The sequence below is a fragment of the Centroberyx affinis genome, unplaced genomic scaffold (assembly GCF_046629955.1).
Source record: "Centroberyx affinis isolate AG114_WGS23_722 - 3 ecotype Tasmania unplaced genomic scaffold, CSIRO-AGI_Caff_v1 ptg003428l_1, whole genome shotgun sequence".
Taxonomy (NCBI): Eukaryota; Metazoa; Chordata; class Actinopteri; order Beryciformes; family Berycidae; genus Centroberyx; species Centroberyx affinis.
This window is the reverse complement of record NW_027281401.1, coordinates 217,841-232,849: the sequence shown is the minus strand read 5'-3', so window position 1 is coordinate 232,849 and position 15,009 is coordinate 217,841. Positions and strand designations below refer to the sequence as shown.

The following is a 15,009-nucleotide window of genomic DNA, read 5'->3' as shown; positions in this document are numbered from 1 at the left end:
ACTACACCGTTTCCCTCATTGAGTCCTCACACTATCAGCATTGTGTTATTTCCAAGCTACACAGCCAAAGACACACAAGCCAGGTGCAGAAACGTGCAAATTATGTGTTATCTCTTAAAATACTGTACATGCAAACACACACACACAGACACAGACACAATAACAGCTCCTTTCAGAATGGCATCGAAATGAAGCTCAGAAAAACAGTGCATTTCAAGACCTTTAATTTATGGGCACCAGAATGAGGAGAACAACGAGAACAAAAGGAAAAGAACAATAGTGCCACTGTTCATAGAAAAATAATGGATAGAGGCTGGCATCCTGTAGCTATGGTCTTGTGCCCAATTGGTATCAAAAGATAGGAGCCAGTAATATGGTGCCATCTAGTGGTCAGTGAGCCAACTTCATTGTTGTCTGGTCAAGAGATATAGACTCAAGAAAAAAATTCATCAGTATCAACCTTTAAAAAGCTTCTGAAGTAACATACAGTGTGTATAGACACCTGTTCATTTGCTGCTCAATTCACATAATTTGTACACACACGTTTGTACAACCAAAGACAAAACATAAATGACTACATGATATCAATATAGAAAAAAGATAAAAGAATACATGGAAAACGATAGCAAAAACAAAATTCAATATAAAACAGTAATTCACATCTCTGCTTCTAAATATCAATACAAGGCAATAAGGAAAATAAATTCATTTTGTGGCCCAATCTATGCAGTGTTTGCCATAAGCAATGTAGACATAATGGTGGTTGGCCTGTAGGCGGCGTAATAGAGCTAAAATTAATGTTTACTGTCACCCTGAACTTAGCCCCTAAAGCCTGGCAAGACTTGGAGAATGGCTTGACAGACTCCACTAAAATAAAAAAAACAACATAATGAGATATGTTTATTTCATAGCATCTTTCATAGTATTCATAGCATTTGTAGTAAAGTTGGTAATAGGAGCCTCTTCCAAAGGCAATACATGAATGCCAGTGTCTAGGAAACAGACATGTGGGACTCCTGTTGGGACGTTTTTGCAGCGTCTTTTTTGCTTTCCTATCTGAATTTCAGTCCTCCTGTGTGTCCATCCGGGATACAGTGGGCAGGCGTCCAAAAGCAAAGCTGACAGTCTTGACTGAGTAATGTTCCAGTGCTTTTTAAGTCGACATCTTAGTGTGTGGATGCTCAGACTTGGGGGTTGAGGAGTGCTTCGCCCTCAAATCATGAAGGACTGAGTTTGTTTATAGTTCTTGAGCTGTGGAGAGTGGAAAGACACACAATGAATCATTTCCTTTAATTAGCTAGAGACCGTTGTTATCAGCTACTTATCAACAACAGTTAGTAGCAACCCAAATTCATGGCAGCAACCAAAACAAGCATTGACACGATAGCGATCACTTTGATCACTCACATTACGAGTGGGAGGAGGAGGAGGAGGAGGAGAACTGAAGGACTTGCTGCTGAAAGACAAAGAGTTCCAGTTTAGTTTAAGCTCACTGCCAGTCAATAACACACATAGAGGCAGACAAGAGTGATCATTAAACTGAAAAGTGAAACACTAACCTTTTTGCTTTCTTTTCCTCTGTTCAAAGAAACGACAAAAGGGAAATAGGCTATTAAAAACAGCAGAGGTAACAGTTTTCTATATTTTGGAAATTTGCCCCACTATCAGGAGGTTAGCACACATACTGTAGCCTATGCACAGACCAGCCTCTCGCTCACATACACAGAGACACACACACACAAACAGATGGCAGCAGCAGCCTACTTACTCCTGCAGCAGCCCCGGCGTCGGCAGAGACACACACCAAGGCAGCACATGAAGATGAGCAGGAAAAGACCTGCAGCGCCTGCTATCAGAGTCGTCAAACTCAACTGATCTGGGAGGGAGACAGAGAGTATTTGCACAGTATATTATGTAAGCACCAATGAGCACTCTCTTACCCCAGGCCTTTGCCTTATAGCTAACAGAAATACTTACATTCAATGACTTTCAGGTGTTGGGCCACACAGCTCTTGGGCGCCCCCACGCTGTTGGAGGACTCACAGCGGTACATTCCTGAGTCCGCCTTGGACACACTCTTAAACTTCTGCTCCAGAGAGACGGACACGACGTCAGAGTGAAGAGAGTGTGTGTATATATGTGTGTGTGTGTGTGTGTGTCTGTGTGTGGCTAGAATAAGGAATGTGTCCATGAAACAGAAACTGTTTGTCTACTGTGTCTGGATGTTGTACACCTGTATTTGCACACATACATGCATGCATACTGTGCGTTAGTGTGTACTCACCAGTGTGCCCTTGTGTGTGTCGATGCTGTAGGGAGTGTCTGCTGAGGCGGTCAGGGCCTTGTTGTCTTTGTACCAGCGGTAGGTGGCAGGAGGCACACTGAGCTTGTCCTTACAGAGAAGCTCCAGGCCCGACCCCGCAAACACAGAGCCAGGCACCTCGCAGGACGGGACATGGGGAGGCACTGGGGGGGGGGGGGGACAGAGAGGAGGGACATCAGGTTTTGGTGTCAGTCACTCAGAATCAGAGACCAAGGACTTCTTTCTAGATTCACCACCATTCAACAATCATACAGGGAGAAATCCACTGTAGAAGAGGGAGAGAGACCAATTTCTCCACCCACAGTAGCCTCGATAGACCAGAATGCAATGCAGCCAAAAGGTATAGTTAAGGAGCGCGACTCTCACTTTTTTCTAGACTTGAAGTCTCCTGTTTACTTGTCTCACACAAACACACATGCATCCACACTCATATATGCATATTTGCACACAAACACCACAAGCACACACACACACATACACACACAAATACATACACACACACACACATACATACGCACACCCTTGCTGTCTTACCAAGTACATTGAGGGACACACTAGTCTCTCCCAGGTTGACGTGGTCCTCGCTGGCAGTGACCTCACAGCGGTATTCCCCTGAGTCTTTCTGGGTAACGGAGTGTATCGTCAGCGTCGCCCCCTCTATCTTGGCCCGTCCCGCATAGGATCCTAGAGGGGAGGGAACAAGGGTCATAGAAAGGTGATAGGTGTCGAGGGCTTAATTAAGTGGTGGAATGCTGGGAAAAATGGAAAGAATCAAAGAGGATAAGGAAGAAGGAACGATGCAAAGAAAGGCAGCAAAATATCAGCAAGGCGGTGTTGGAATAAAAGGGGAGGAAGGATGCAGGAAGGATCTGTCGCTCACCACTAAATTTGCGATCAAAGTAAACAAATGTGACCCCCTTTCCTTTCTTCTTCCACTCGATACGAGGGTTCTGGTCCTTCTCCGTCTTGAACTCACAGGCCAGGACGGCATCTGGGAGGGCAGGAAACAGAGCGGGAGAAAGGTGTTTGTAAAAAAAGGAGAGAAAAAGAACAAACACAATGCACAGCAGATATACACCCTGGTGTCATTGCTGTTCAATTATTCCCCCCCATCAACTGTTGCACAAAATTTGCTGTTTGTGTACACATGAGTCAAAGTGATGTTGGCAGTGATGTGTTGATGTGGCTTAAAGTCGTAGTTTAAGGTAAAGGTATCAATCCAGAAATGCTGCTGATGCTCTGAGAGATAAAAAAGCGCAATCCAGCTCTAATGCTGCAAAACACCTTTTATCCCTGATCTCACCTGTGTGCTCATGGACTTCCACTTTGGGCTTACTGCTGCTTACTGTCACCGACAGGCAGGCCGGACCTGGGGTAAGAGGATCAGTTGTGTTAGGCCTTTGAGTAGTTTTGACTACTATCGCACGGTCAGGTCAACACATAGCCTAGTGCAATCTTGACAAATCTTTCTGGTCGAGTTCTTGAAGACAAACAGAATTAACAGAATCTGTACATGTTAAATATATCTTAAATTTTCAAAGAAAATACACTACCAGTCAAAAGTTTAGACACACATATTATGTTTTTCATTATCTTAAAGCCATTTTGATCTAAAGGCTTATGCTTAAATGCTTGAAATGTGTTTCTTAGACAAATATAAATAGTGAAGCCTTTGCCTTTCCATCAAGGCAAAGGGCGGCTACTTTAAAGAATCTAAAATATAAGATGGTTTTGATTTGTTTAACACTTTTTTGGTCACTGCATAATTCCATTTGAGTTATTTCATAGTTTTGATGTCTTCACTATTATTCTAAAATGTGTAAAATTGTAAAAATAAAGAAAAATGTGGTGCGACCAAACTGGTGTACGTGCTGTGAATTTACAGATTTGGGGCATGCTAGAGGTTTGTAGATTCCCTTGCAATGAGAGAGACCAGACGCACAAACAGACATGCAGACGGGGATAAAGGAGGGCATGGGAGTGAGTATGGAATGACATAACGACCTACACAGACAAGACATGGATGTTCCCACATCGAAATCCACTCACTCCCCCACATCACCGACATAAATAAAGTCACGCCTACATTTAATTCCTACAGCAGAATATGTGCATGTGCATCATTTTTGTGTGGATGCACACAGACAGACGCACACTGGGAAAGCCACAGAATGTGAACGTCCTGGTGGTGCCAGGAGCGGTGGAGCGGAGGAATGCAGGTGATGAATGGCTCTCTGACAAGCTGCTGCAGAGCGGGGCTATCCTGACCTGATAACCCCCTCTTGTGATCTGTCCCTTAAACAAGCACGCACACACACTTGCAGCACACACTCTCAGGCACACACACACACGAGACACACACGTGCACGTTTGCTCACACAAATAGATATATGCATATATACGCATAGGCCTATGTACAAATTAAATTAAATATATTGTGACAAAATACATGAAACACCCCTAAAGTAAATTTAAAGTGAATGGAAATGAGCTTTCACTGACAACTGAGAACACTTGCATACCATCTGGTTCGTCTTTGGTAGTATGAAGAGAGCGTTAGGCAGGAGAAAACTTCAAGGATACTGTGTGTGTGTGTGTGCGTGCGTGCGTGCGTGCGTGCGTGCGTGTGTGCGTGTGTGTGTGGGTGGGTGCGTGCGTGTGGCACACACATGCATCGAAAGCATGGTTTTCCACACACAAAGCCCCTCTTTATCACAGTAACCTTACCCAGCTCAGCTGGCCCAACAGAGGGTATCAACACAATCACACTTGTACATATCTCTCTCTTCGATACCCCCCACTCCCTCAGGAAACACACACACACACACGCACGCACACACAGGTTTTTAGTAGGACCTTCATTGACTCCATTCATTCCCTAACACCGAACACTACACATACATTATAACCTTCTCCACTAACTCTAAACACCCCTTAAAGAAGTGAGGAGCAGCAAAATGTCTGCACTTTGGAGGGTTTTCCTCATCTTTCTATACTTGTAAAGACATTTGCTCCTCATGAGTAGGGAATACAAGAACACACACGCACGCGCGCACACACACACGCACGTCTATGCTGCAATTATCAGCTGCATAAAACATGTTGTTGGAACATAGCCTCTGCCTCTTAAGATTCCCTCAGCAACTTCAAATGCATTTTCCAGATAGTAAACGGTTGGTTTCATCTCTGTCCAATTAACAACAGGGTCAATCAGAGGCTATCTTCAAACTGAAACGGTGGGATCTCCTCCAGAGGGCCATGCGATCCACCTCATCAGTCTCTGGATCTCGGGTTCAAACAGTATCAGAGAGGGTCCAATGTAAACATGAAACCCCACCACTCCCTGCACCAGCCCAGCCCAGTCCCAAACATCACACATCAAAGTCCTCACATCACACCTCCCCTATAGGCTACATGTGTTTACTAAAATACATGATGAACCTTATTATTAATTATGAGATCAAATTCAATCAGTCAGCATCAAATACATAAGGAGTTATCAATACCATCCATTTTTACAGAATATCAATCAAGTCTGCCTTCCAAGATTCACTCTGCCTTTTTCAGAACCACTCCAAAGTCAAAATCTATGTTCATTTTGGAAAACTGCACAAGGCCACTTAGAAAAACATTTTTAAAAATCAGTTTAATCAAAATTGTTACTTTATTAGGATTTTTCAAAAGTCTTTTAATTCTCCTGCATCTTCAATGGTATCTAATCATCTTGTCTTGCTCTAGGAGAGTTTTCACAATTTTTTGTTTCATCGCCTTCGCTTAGGCTACTCTTTTTGAAACTTTTTCTCTTTTTTTAAAATCTGAAATCCAATGTACATCCCTTACGAAAAATGAACAAGAATAATAGCGATAGCATGAGAGATTAAGAGATCAGAAGTACCAGCAGGTAATAAAGTGACTAGAAACTCAGTAGCATATTGAATAACAGACACACTAAGTTTACACTTTATACATTACACACTCTAATATCCCTATAATATTCCTATAGGACTTAGAAGTATATCACAGTGTGATAGGCTATTAGGCTATAGTAATTTCCCGACGGGGATAACGGCAACTAATAGTCAAGTTTGCAAAATCAGAGAATATCTCACTGTGCAGCACGGTGATGAGAAGAGGTAGAGCCAAAATCTTCATGGTCTTCATGTTCTGTCGACCTTCACGGAGATTTCAGTCTGTTTGGGGAGCAGTGTCCGGTGACCCTGACCGCCGGGATGCAACTGGTTTTATTCCAGACTCTGTTGAGCTATACTTCAAGTTTCAGCAACAGCACGCGCGTTCTCGTTAAGTTGTACAAAATGATAGGGGAAGCGCGCACACGTGGGAGTGCTGATATCCCGTGAGAGGGGTTCAAGGAGGCATTTGAGGTTTGTAGACCACTTTCTTCTAAGCAAGGCCAGACAGAGAAAACAAATGCGGTCGTTTTATTTTGACGTGAAACAGTGGTTTGTTTTAATATTATGCAGGAGCATTAGAACTTTGTGAAACACCTCTAATACATGATAATGACAAAAATCGATCAGCTGTTTCATTCCTGCTTGGTGGTAATTAACTAAACAGCTGTAAACTAAACTTTCAAACTGTAAAATATGGAAGATTTTAAAATAATTCTGGACAAAATCATATCTAACAATAAAAATATTCACAGATTTGGGTCTGAGAGACAAAATCTCATCAAATGGGGGTCCATGTCCCCAATGTGGACTAAAGTAGGGGTCCTTAATATGAAAAAGGTTGAGAATCACTGGTTTAGGTGACACACTGCTGGTGTAGCCTATATCATGTCTGGTGAAAACATTGTATCTCGAGAATGTCGGCTTTTCAGGAACTACAGTAAGAAGCAGTTTTGAGTTTATTCAGGGGGTTTTGAAAGGTCAAGGGTGGTAGAATTTTAGCATGTACGGTAATCCTTTAACTGAAGCTAAATCATGACAATCACCAAGATTTGGAGTTATGAGGTTGTCACATGTTGTATGTTGTAATAAGAGGTGGTGTTGGAGGGACCACAGAGAGTCAGGGGGGGACAGCTGGGTGAGCTACTGTGTCCTTGCTCCTCAATATCATGGCTATTAAGTTTCTCACCAGCAGCAGCCACACAACAGCACATTGTCACTCACTGAGGTTCATGTGCGCACATGCTTACATTTGTGGCCATATGCGCACACATGCACACATGCACACACACACACACAAACACACACACACACACAGGGCCCATATGCAGGCATGAACACACAGAGACAGAGAGACACAAACTCTCACAAAATCTCTGCTGCAGCACCTGTTCAAAAGTAACAATCCCAGCTGCTATACCATGAGCTGGACCCACTGCTGTCAAGTACCACACACACACACACACACACACACACACACACACACTCTCTCTCTCTCAAACATACACAAGCACATGTACCACTCAGTGCCCACTTTATTAGACATGTTCCCTTTTACAATGAGTCCTCTATAAATATAATATAACGCGTGCAGACCGGGTCAAGAGGTTCAGTTACTGTTCGACTAAACATTAGAATAGACAAGACACATGATCTAAGCGACTTTGATCATATTATGATCTTTGATGCTGGATACACGGGTTCCAGCATCTCAGAAACAGCTGCCCTCCTGGGATTTTCATGCACTACAGTGTCCAAGTTGATAAAAACTGGTGATAAACAAAAATCTCCAGTCAGCAGCAGTCCTGTGGGTGAACACAGCTTGTTAAAGAGAGAGGTCAGAGGAGAAAGGTGAGACTCCTTCAAGCTAACAGGCGGGCCACAGCTCAGTACAACAGTGATGTGCAGAGTGCCATGTCAGGATGTACAACATGTCAACATGTCAACCCTTGAAGTGGATTGGTTACAGCAGCACAGGACCAAAATGAGGCCACAGATCACCAAAACTGGATGACTGAAGAGTGGGAAAACATTGCCTAGTCTGGTGAATCCTGGACTCTGTTGTGACCTGCTGATGGATTCCTCCTGTCTGGTGTCTGCGGTGCAGGCTGCTGGTGGTGTAATGGTGTGGGGAATGTTTTCTTCACACATTAGACCTCTCAGTGCCAGTGAATCATCATTTGAGCGCTGCAGCAAATATAAACATTGTTGCTGACAAGGTCCATCCCTTCAACGCCACAGTCCAACCTTGTTTTTGGGGGATATTTCTAGCAGGATAATGTGCCATCGTCTCATGATCATTCCATGAACACTGACAGTGACAGTTAACAGTAGTTTTCTGAAAGTGGCCTGCAAGAAAGAAAGAAAGAAAGAAAAAATCAAAGCAAAACAAAACATAATTTCTGGACTTTAACCATCGAGTCAGGTGATTAATGTATTACTAATTACCGCTGAAAAGGGGCGGATATCCTCTGTAATTTAGCAGGTCAAAGTTCACATCCAATGGGGCTAGATAAATGTGTGAGTAAGCTGATCACATGGCAGGTTGTTGTAAGAAATACACATTTCTTCAGTACTGAACTTTCTCTTCTGAAAGCAAGCCCCTGTCTGGTATTAGTATGTGTGGTAGACATAGTATGACCTATCTATAAATATATATTTTATTTCTATCCTTCATTTCCTTGTAAATCATTATTTGCCTTCCTACTCTTTGTTCTCCAATCTACAGCCCTATTCTTTGCTGCTACAATAACCCAATGTCACTGAACTTTATCTTATCTTACATGTCTTGTTTTCTAAGACCGTTAAACATTTGTAAAATATAGGCGAAGGCTGAGACTGAATCATCTCACTTAGCACCTAAAACAGATCAATTTGAAAATTACATCATATTGGTCAATTAACAGTGAAACAGAATTATTACTAACACTATACTGAGAATCTACATGGATGTACTGTATTGATCTGTCATGAGGAATGCCTAGCAGTCTGATTATTATGTATTTTTTAATGAAGTTGTTTCCTTATTTGAAAAGACTTTGGTATTGTGGACTTTCTACCTGCTTAATTATGATGGAGCATTCGCCAACAGGAAACAAAAGGGAAAATATGAGGCTTTTGACTAGATAAGGTTGCTGGGAAGGGCCACAGACAAGGACTACTTTATAACTTACTGAAAGAGAGAGGAAATAAAGGGGGGAAGGCTAGAGCTGTTTATAAAGATCAGGAGGATCATAACCATGCAGAGAGAAACAGCGGTCACCAAGAGAAGAGGGTCATAGAGCCACATACAGGTAAGGCAATGACAACAGGCACAATCAACAGAAACAGTAATGATAGATAGTGATAGACTGTTAATGAATTCCAACAAAGACTCTCATTATTCATTATCAGTCATTATTAATTTGCTTTCATTGCAAATTAAGTGTTTTTAATTATATTCTGATTATTCTCCCAACTCTTTGCCTAGATCAAAATGAAGACATTAGCATTGCTCTCACTGAGCCTCGCAGGTAAGGGATTTCACTGGAGTCTTTTGAAGGGTGATCTTCAAAAGACTGATTTCTAATTCTAATTTTAGTTTGTGTTGCTAATTTGTTCTGTTAAAATGTAAATGTATGAAGTTGTCTTTTCCTTTAAACACTACTCTATCATTATAGACTTTGAGTATAGTCTCAGCAAGAATAATTTCTCAGCAAAAGTCAAGTGTGATCTTCCAGAGCTAAGTCACTTGCTGTAGTGGCTGAGAAAGACAAAGCATTAACATTTGCCAGTTAGTTGGTCTATGTGCCTTTGCACGCCACTTTGTAGGTTTATGACAGATTGTGTTTTGTTTACTATCAGTGTCACGTTTCTCTTATCATATCACATGCTAAATTTTATTGTTGTGATAGTGTTGCAAGATTCAACCTAAGACTGCACACTTCACATTAACTTATTCAAAGTAAATTTTCTCTAACAATAAACAATAGAGAATGATTAGACAAATGTAAGCAAAGCATGTTTGTTTTTTTGCATCTCAGAAAGTAAAGGTAAGCACACAAGGGTTTAGAAACTCATCTGTCAGATTCAGTCTGAATGAATGGACTAAAAACAATGCATAAATTAGCCAAAATAAATGCACAATTAAAAAACACAACAATTTCCTCTAAACATTTCCTCTATTGCTGTCTATGGATGCTAATACTTCGATCCTCAAAAGGGTTTATTCAGGTCTAAATCTCATATTCATGTTCTACTCCAAGTCAAGTATGCCAACATGATGTAGTTTTCTGCATTATCAAAAGAGGGGGCTAGGTAGGAGAATCCACTTATATCAATTCAACCAGTGTTTGTTTGTTTGTTTTTTTCTGTATCTTGCAGTGGCTCTAGGGATGCCACCGTTTGAGCGTGATGCAGCCCAAAATCCTGTTTTACCCAAGGAAGACAGGAGCCCTCTGCTGGGAGATTGGGTCCCAGTGCAGGGCCATGTGGTGGTGGAGGAACCTGCACCACAGGCCAGACTAGACTCCAAGGAGCATGAAAAGGCATCTGTGGTCCCAGTGAAAGTAGAGCAGAGTCCTCTGGTAGAGGCCAAGGTGGAGCCAGAGGTTAAGGTGGAGCCAGAGGTTCAGGTGGAGCAAGAAGTTCAGATGAAGCAAGAGGTTAAGGTGGAGCCAGAGGTTCACATGGAACAAGAGGCCCAGGTGGAGCCAGAAGTCAAGGTGGAGCCAGAAATTAAGGTGGAGCCAGAGGTTCACATGGAGAAAGAGGTCAAGGTGGAGCCAGAGGTTCACATGGAGAAAGAGGTCAAAGTGGAGCCAGAGGTTAAGGTGGAGCCAGAGGTTCACATGGAACAAGAGGCTCAGGTGGAGCCAGAAATTAAGGTGGAGCCAGAGGTTAAGGGGGAGCCAGAGGTTCACATGGAGCAAGAGGTTCAGGTGGAGCCAGAAGTCAAGGTGGAGCCAGAGGTTCACATGGAGAAAGAGGTTAAAGTAGAGCCAGAGGTTCAAGTAAACCAAGAGGTTGAAATGCAGGACTACGAGGTAGAGACTGACTCAGGCCTGGAGGGCGCAGAAAGGAATCTTGACATGGAGGGGGAATACAGCATGATAGAGGAGCCAATCATGGAGTTGGAGCCACTGGATCAGGACATCCTGACTGGAGAGGAACTGAGTGAGGATGAGTTGTCACCAGAGGAAAAGGCTTTGAGGGCACAATTTCTTGGTCAAGAAGAGCCTATCATTGCACTGGAACCACTGCCAGAAGAGGAGGAGCTTGTGGGTGAGAGAGACTATGTCATAGCTGAAGAACCAGTCATGGTACTGGAGCCTGAGATGAGGGAAGAGCCCTTTGTAAATCAACCAGTCATGCCAGATGCTGCCATGCTGGAGGAGGAGCTGGCGGTGGGAGATATGGAGGAACAGAGCCTACCTCTGGACACCTACTTCCCTGGTGAAGAACCAATCATGGGGCTGGAGCCTGAAATACAGCAAGACTATTACACAGTGGAGGACTTTGGCTCTCTGGGGATTGAGGAGCCAGGGAACGGGTTTCTTGGGGAGGAAGAGCTGGCTTCAGTGGTTGACATGCCTCTATTTGAGGAGCCAGTGATGGAAGAGGACCCAGTGCTTGATGGAGGTGCTCAGATTGGTTTGGTGCATGAAAGAGAAAACAGGGTTTTGGTGGAGGAGGGAGAAGAGAAACCCATAGAGCAGTGATTCCCAAAGTGTGGGCCGCAGCCCCCTGGTGGGCCGTGAAGGTACTGCAGGTGGGCTGCGAGAGGTCATTTACAATAAATAAATAAAAAGTTTTTAATTTTCAATTTTGTAATTAAGTTTGAAATTAATTTGAAATGTATGATTAAATATTTGCATTAAAAAAAGTAATCAGAACTAATAAAACAAAGCCATGGGATTTAAATTACGTGTTATTCTTCATTTATCTGACCTATTTTTGATCAACCTCCACAAGCGAATCATCAGAAGATCAAAATGAATCCGTGAACAGAGCCGGCCCCAGGCATAAACAGTTTATGCGCTCGTTTAGGGCCACACACGTCTATGCTCCATCATGGGGCCTCATAATTCAAGGATTTGAATCCTCTGAGTGTATAGATCTACTATTCCAGTGAAATCATACAGGAAGGCAAGGTCTTTAGTTATCAATAAATTCAATATGGAATGTAATAATGAACAGGCATAGAAAGTAGGCTATAATATTGTTGCTGAATGATACTTATGAAACTGAATTACATTTAGGTTACCCAGGTTTGAGTTCTATACACACACATCTGTGCACACAGGCTTACAATTAACTAGCTAACCTTGCATGATATTTTTTTTTCTCTTGATAGATTACACTGTACTGCACAAGACAGTTGACAGACAAGAGTATGCTTGGAATAGTTTTCAGACTATAACAACTTTTTGAATGCCTAATAAAAAGTCTATTCCTGGGTTGCATTACTGAGATCACCTGGTTAGACCCTTTCTCACCACCAGTTCTACCTTTTACCCAGCTCATTGCTTTGGTATGAAATGGGCTGTACAGTTTCATTCCATATGTGATGACTGCTAAGCAAGGAAATTTGTTTATCCGGTCAGCTGCAAGTGTGTAATTTTTAGTGTTATAGGGCCACAAATGTCTTGTTTAGGGCCACCAAAACCCTAGGGCCAGCCCTGTCCGTCCTGTCTGTTTTTTCTTCATGTCGATATTGGGTTGGATATTGTGAGATTTTATGTATAAGCGTTTTATTATCCAGTGTCAAACAGCCAGGATACGGGCTTAACAATTTACTATTTGCACTTTATTTCTTACATTTGTTGCTTTGCAAATTGTTACGTGTATGTGGATGGATTATTAATTTGCACTGCATTGCCGTATGCCCACGTTCACACGTTCTGTTTATGAAATAAAAAATATATAGGGAAATACAGAGTTGTGATTAAAGAGTCGGGTGGGCCACGGAAGATTTTCAGATTTCAAATTGGGCCAAAGTTTGGGCATGGCTGCCATAGAGAATAATCCCCTACCAGAACAAGTTCACAAAGGTAAAGCCTGAAGGAAAGATTATATGCACACACACTCACACATGGTCAGCAATTTTGTGAAGTGATTAGGTACACTTATAAAAGAGCATTAAGATGTAAACTGTTGTAATGTCATCTGTTAGCCACAGAAAGGAGCTCTTGCACTGGTGTTGTCCTTGAGGGGAAGTGTTAGCAATTCTTCCAAGGACCAAAACGGGCTGCAGAGGCTGAGGTGTGTGACTTTCACATTTTCCACGATCCTGAACATTCACTATCAAATCTTTGTAAAAGTTAGATTTATCTAAGAAAACACTAACAGTACTGTGCAATAATCATAATCATGACTGTCTTCTCTGTTCCCTTACAGTTCTTCTGCCAGGCCCACTTCCCTAATGGCCACCTGGCCTCCATCACAAGCCAACACATCCACAGACAGGTGATGAACATGATGCAGGAGAAAAACGGAGCATATACACGCGCCTGGGTTGGAGGACTACGCTACCCGGAGGTGTGTGTGTGTGTGTGTGTGTGTGTGTGATGTAGACTTTTGTCATATATCATACATTATACTGCAAACCTTGACACCAACTTATGGTTCTTATTTCCATGTCAATATCATGTTTGTACCCGGAGAATGACTAGAATGAATGACTCCTGCATCTCAGTGTACCTCATTCATCTCCTCTTATCTATCAGACCAGTCACTTTATCTGGTTGGACGGATCCAGCTGGGGCTATGCTGATTGGTTGCCAGGGGAACCCAACAGCCCAGCAGGTGTGGAGGACTGTGTGGAACTGCTGGCAGTTGGTATGAGACACACAGGATACAGTTTTCTGTTCAAATCTGTCCTGTATACACACATACACTGATGTTTTATAACAAATCTGATTAGTCAACACTGTGTCGCTGGATTTCTGATTTGTAGTTTCTTCTTCTTATCTTTCAGATAATGGGAAGTTCAATGACTACCGGTGCTCGAACACTCTGCCGTTCATCTGCTCCTATCCTTATTAGTGAGTGTACAGTGAGCTCCCAATCCGCTTCTATGTCTGATTTGATGTTAGATGTACAGAATGTTTTTCTTGCTTTTTTAAGTTAACAATCTTGGAAAATGTAATAGTACCTACATAAAGGTTTAGAAACTCATCTCTCAGGTCCAGTATGAATTAATGGACTGAACGCAATGCACGAAAATCAGCAGTCCTAAGAATATTCTACATCATATTAAACTATAGTAACTCCTCAGTGGAAATTTGCTTTTAAGTAAAATATGAGAACAGTGTTTTCTTCTTTTGACAACAAGCTGTTGTGTGTAATGTGGCATTCTGTAAATAAAGACAACATCACTTTGATATTTTGTTCTTGGGCTTGTTGTGATTGTGACAAAATGTTCTTGTTTCACCGTGACATGGCTCCACTTTTTCACCCTCAGTAAGAGCAACACTTTTGGTCGAGAGCAGAGGGCTCTGATGGGCTTTAGATGTTGAGTGTTTACCAGACAACAGTGATACAACCATCAGTGTATGCTCCATATCTGGCCCCAAACCCATCCAGGACCCATATACGGTCTCCTATCCTCATTCGACCCATGGAGTCCAGGCATTCTGACTCATTTCGCAGGATCAGGGAAGAGTCCCTCTGTCCAAGAGAATGATCTGTTCCCGTGCCAATAATCTCTCATGGCGGCAAGGGCTGCTCACACCCAGATTTTATATTTCGCGTTCACTGTCTGCCAGTGTGTGTTTAATTGTGTTTGGGTTCTTCTGT

The 15,009-nt window shown here is 42.5% G+C and overlaps 3 protein-coding genes across 4 annotated transcripts; 2 read left to right on the top strand and 1 right to left on the bottom strand.

Moving 5' to 3' along the window:
• Positions 1-207: 207 nt before the first annotated feature.
• On the bottom strand, positions 208-6,546 carry jam2b (junctional adhesion molecule 2b). 2 transcript variants are annotated; one of them, XM_071539279.1, is made up of 10 exons: positions 6,433-6,546; positions 3,627-3,692; positions 3,204-3,314; positions 2,858-3,007; positions 2,285-2,466; positions 1,978-2,086; positions 1,769-1,876; positions 1,560-1,578; positions 1,408-1,456; positions 208-1,251 (listed from the first exon to the last, which is right to left on the bottom strand). In XM_071539279.1, exons 1-10 carry the CDS (start codon positions 6,482-6,484, stop codon positions 1,213-1,215), a joined length of 885 nt encoding a protein of 294 aa, XP_071395380.1. In that variant the 5' UTR covers positions 6,485-6,546; the 3' UTR covers positions 208-1,212. The 2 variants fall into 2 exon arrangements, with proteins under 2 accessions (XP_071395380.1, XP_071395381.1); XM_071539280.1 differs by having other exon boundaries at positions 1,408-1,453.
• A 4,058-nt stretch (positions 6,547-10,604) lies between these two features.
• Positions 10,605-11,930, top strand: LOC139660950 (involucrin-like). Its single transcript, XM_071539239.1, has one exon. The coding sequence runs from the start codon at positions 10,605-10,607 to the stop codon at positions 11,928-11,930; it is 1,326 nt and encodes a 441-aa protein (XP_071395340.1).
• A 1,651-nt stretch (positions 11,931-13,581) lies between these two features.
• On the top strand, positions 13,582-14,256 carry LOC139660949 (lectin-like). The gene is made up of 3 exons (XM_071539238.1): positions 13,582-13,749; positions 13,938-14,049; positions 14,189-14,256. Exons 1-3 carry the CDS (start codon positions 13,582-13,584, stop codon positions 14,254-14,256), a joined length of 348 nt encoding a protein of 115 aa, XP_071395339.1.
• Positions 14,257-15,009: the final 753 nt, after the last annotated feature.

Bases quoted from the DNA above. Each gene is read 5' to 3' on its own strand.
- LOC139660950 (XM_071539239.1), top strand. From the start codon at position 10,605: ATGCCACCGTTTGAGCGTGATGCAGCCCAAAATCCTGTTTTACCCAAG.
- LOC139660949 (XM_071539238.1), top strand. From the start codon at position 13,582: ATGACTGTCTTCTCTGTTCCCTTACAGTTCTTCTGCCAGGCCCACTTC. The intron at 13,750-13,937 runs GTGTGTGTGTGT...CTTATCTATCAG, and splicing joins GAGGACTACGCTACCCGGAG to ACCAGTCACTTTATCTGGTT. The intron at 14,050-14,188 runs GTATGAGACACA...CTTATCTTTCAG, and splicing joins TGTGGAACTGCTGGCAGTTG to ATAATGGGAAGTTCAATGAC.
- jam2b (XM_071539279.1), bottom strand. From the start codon at position 6,484: ATGAAGACCATGAAGATTTTGGCTCTACCTCTTCTCATCACCGTGCTG. The intron at 2,467-2,857 runs GTAAGACAGCAA...CCCCCCCCCCAG, and splicing joins TGTGTCCCTCAATGTACTTG to TGCCTCCCCATGTCCCGTCC. The intron at 2,087-2,284 runs GTGAGTACACAC...TCTCTGGAGCAG, and splicing joins ACACACACAAGGGCACACTG to AAGTTTAAGAGTGTGTCCAA.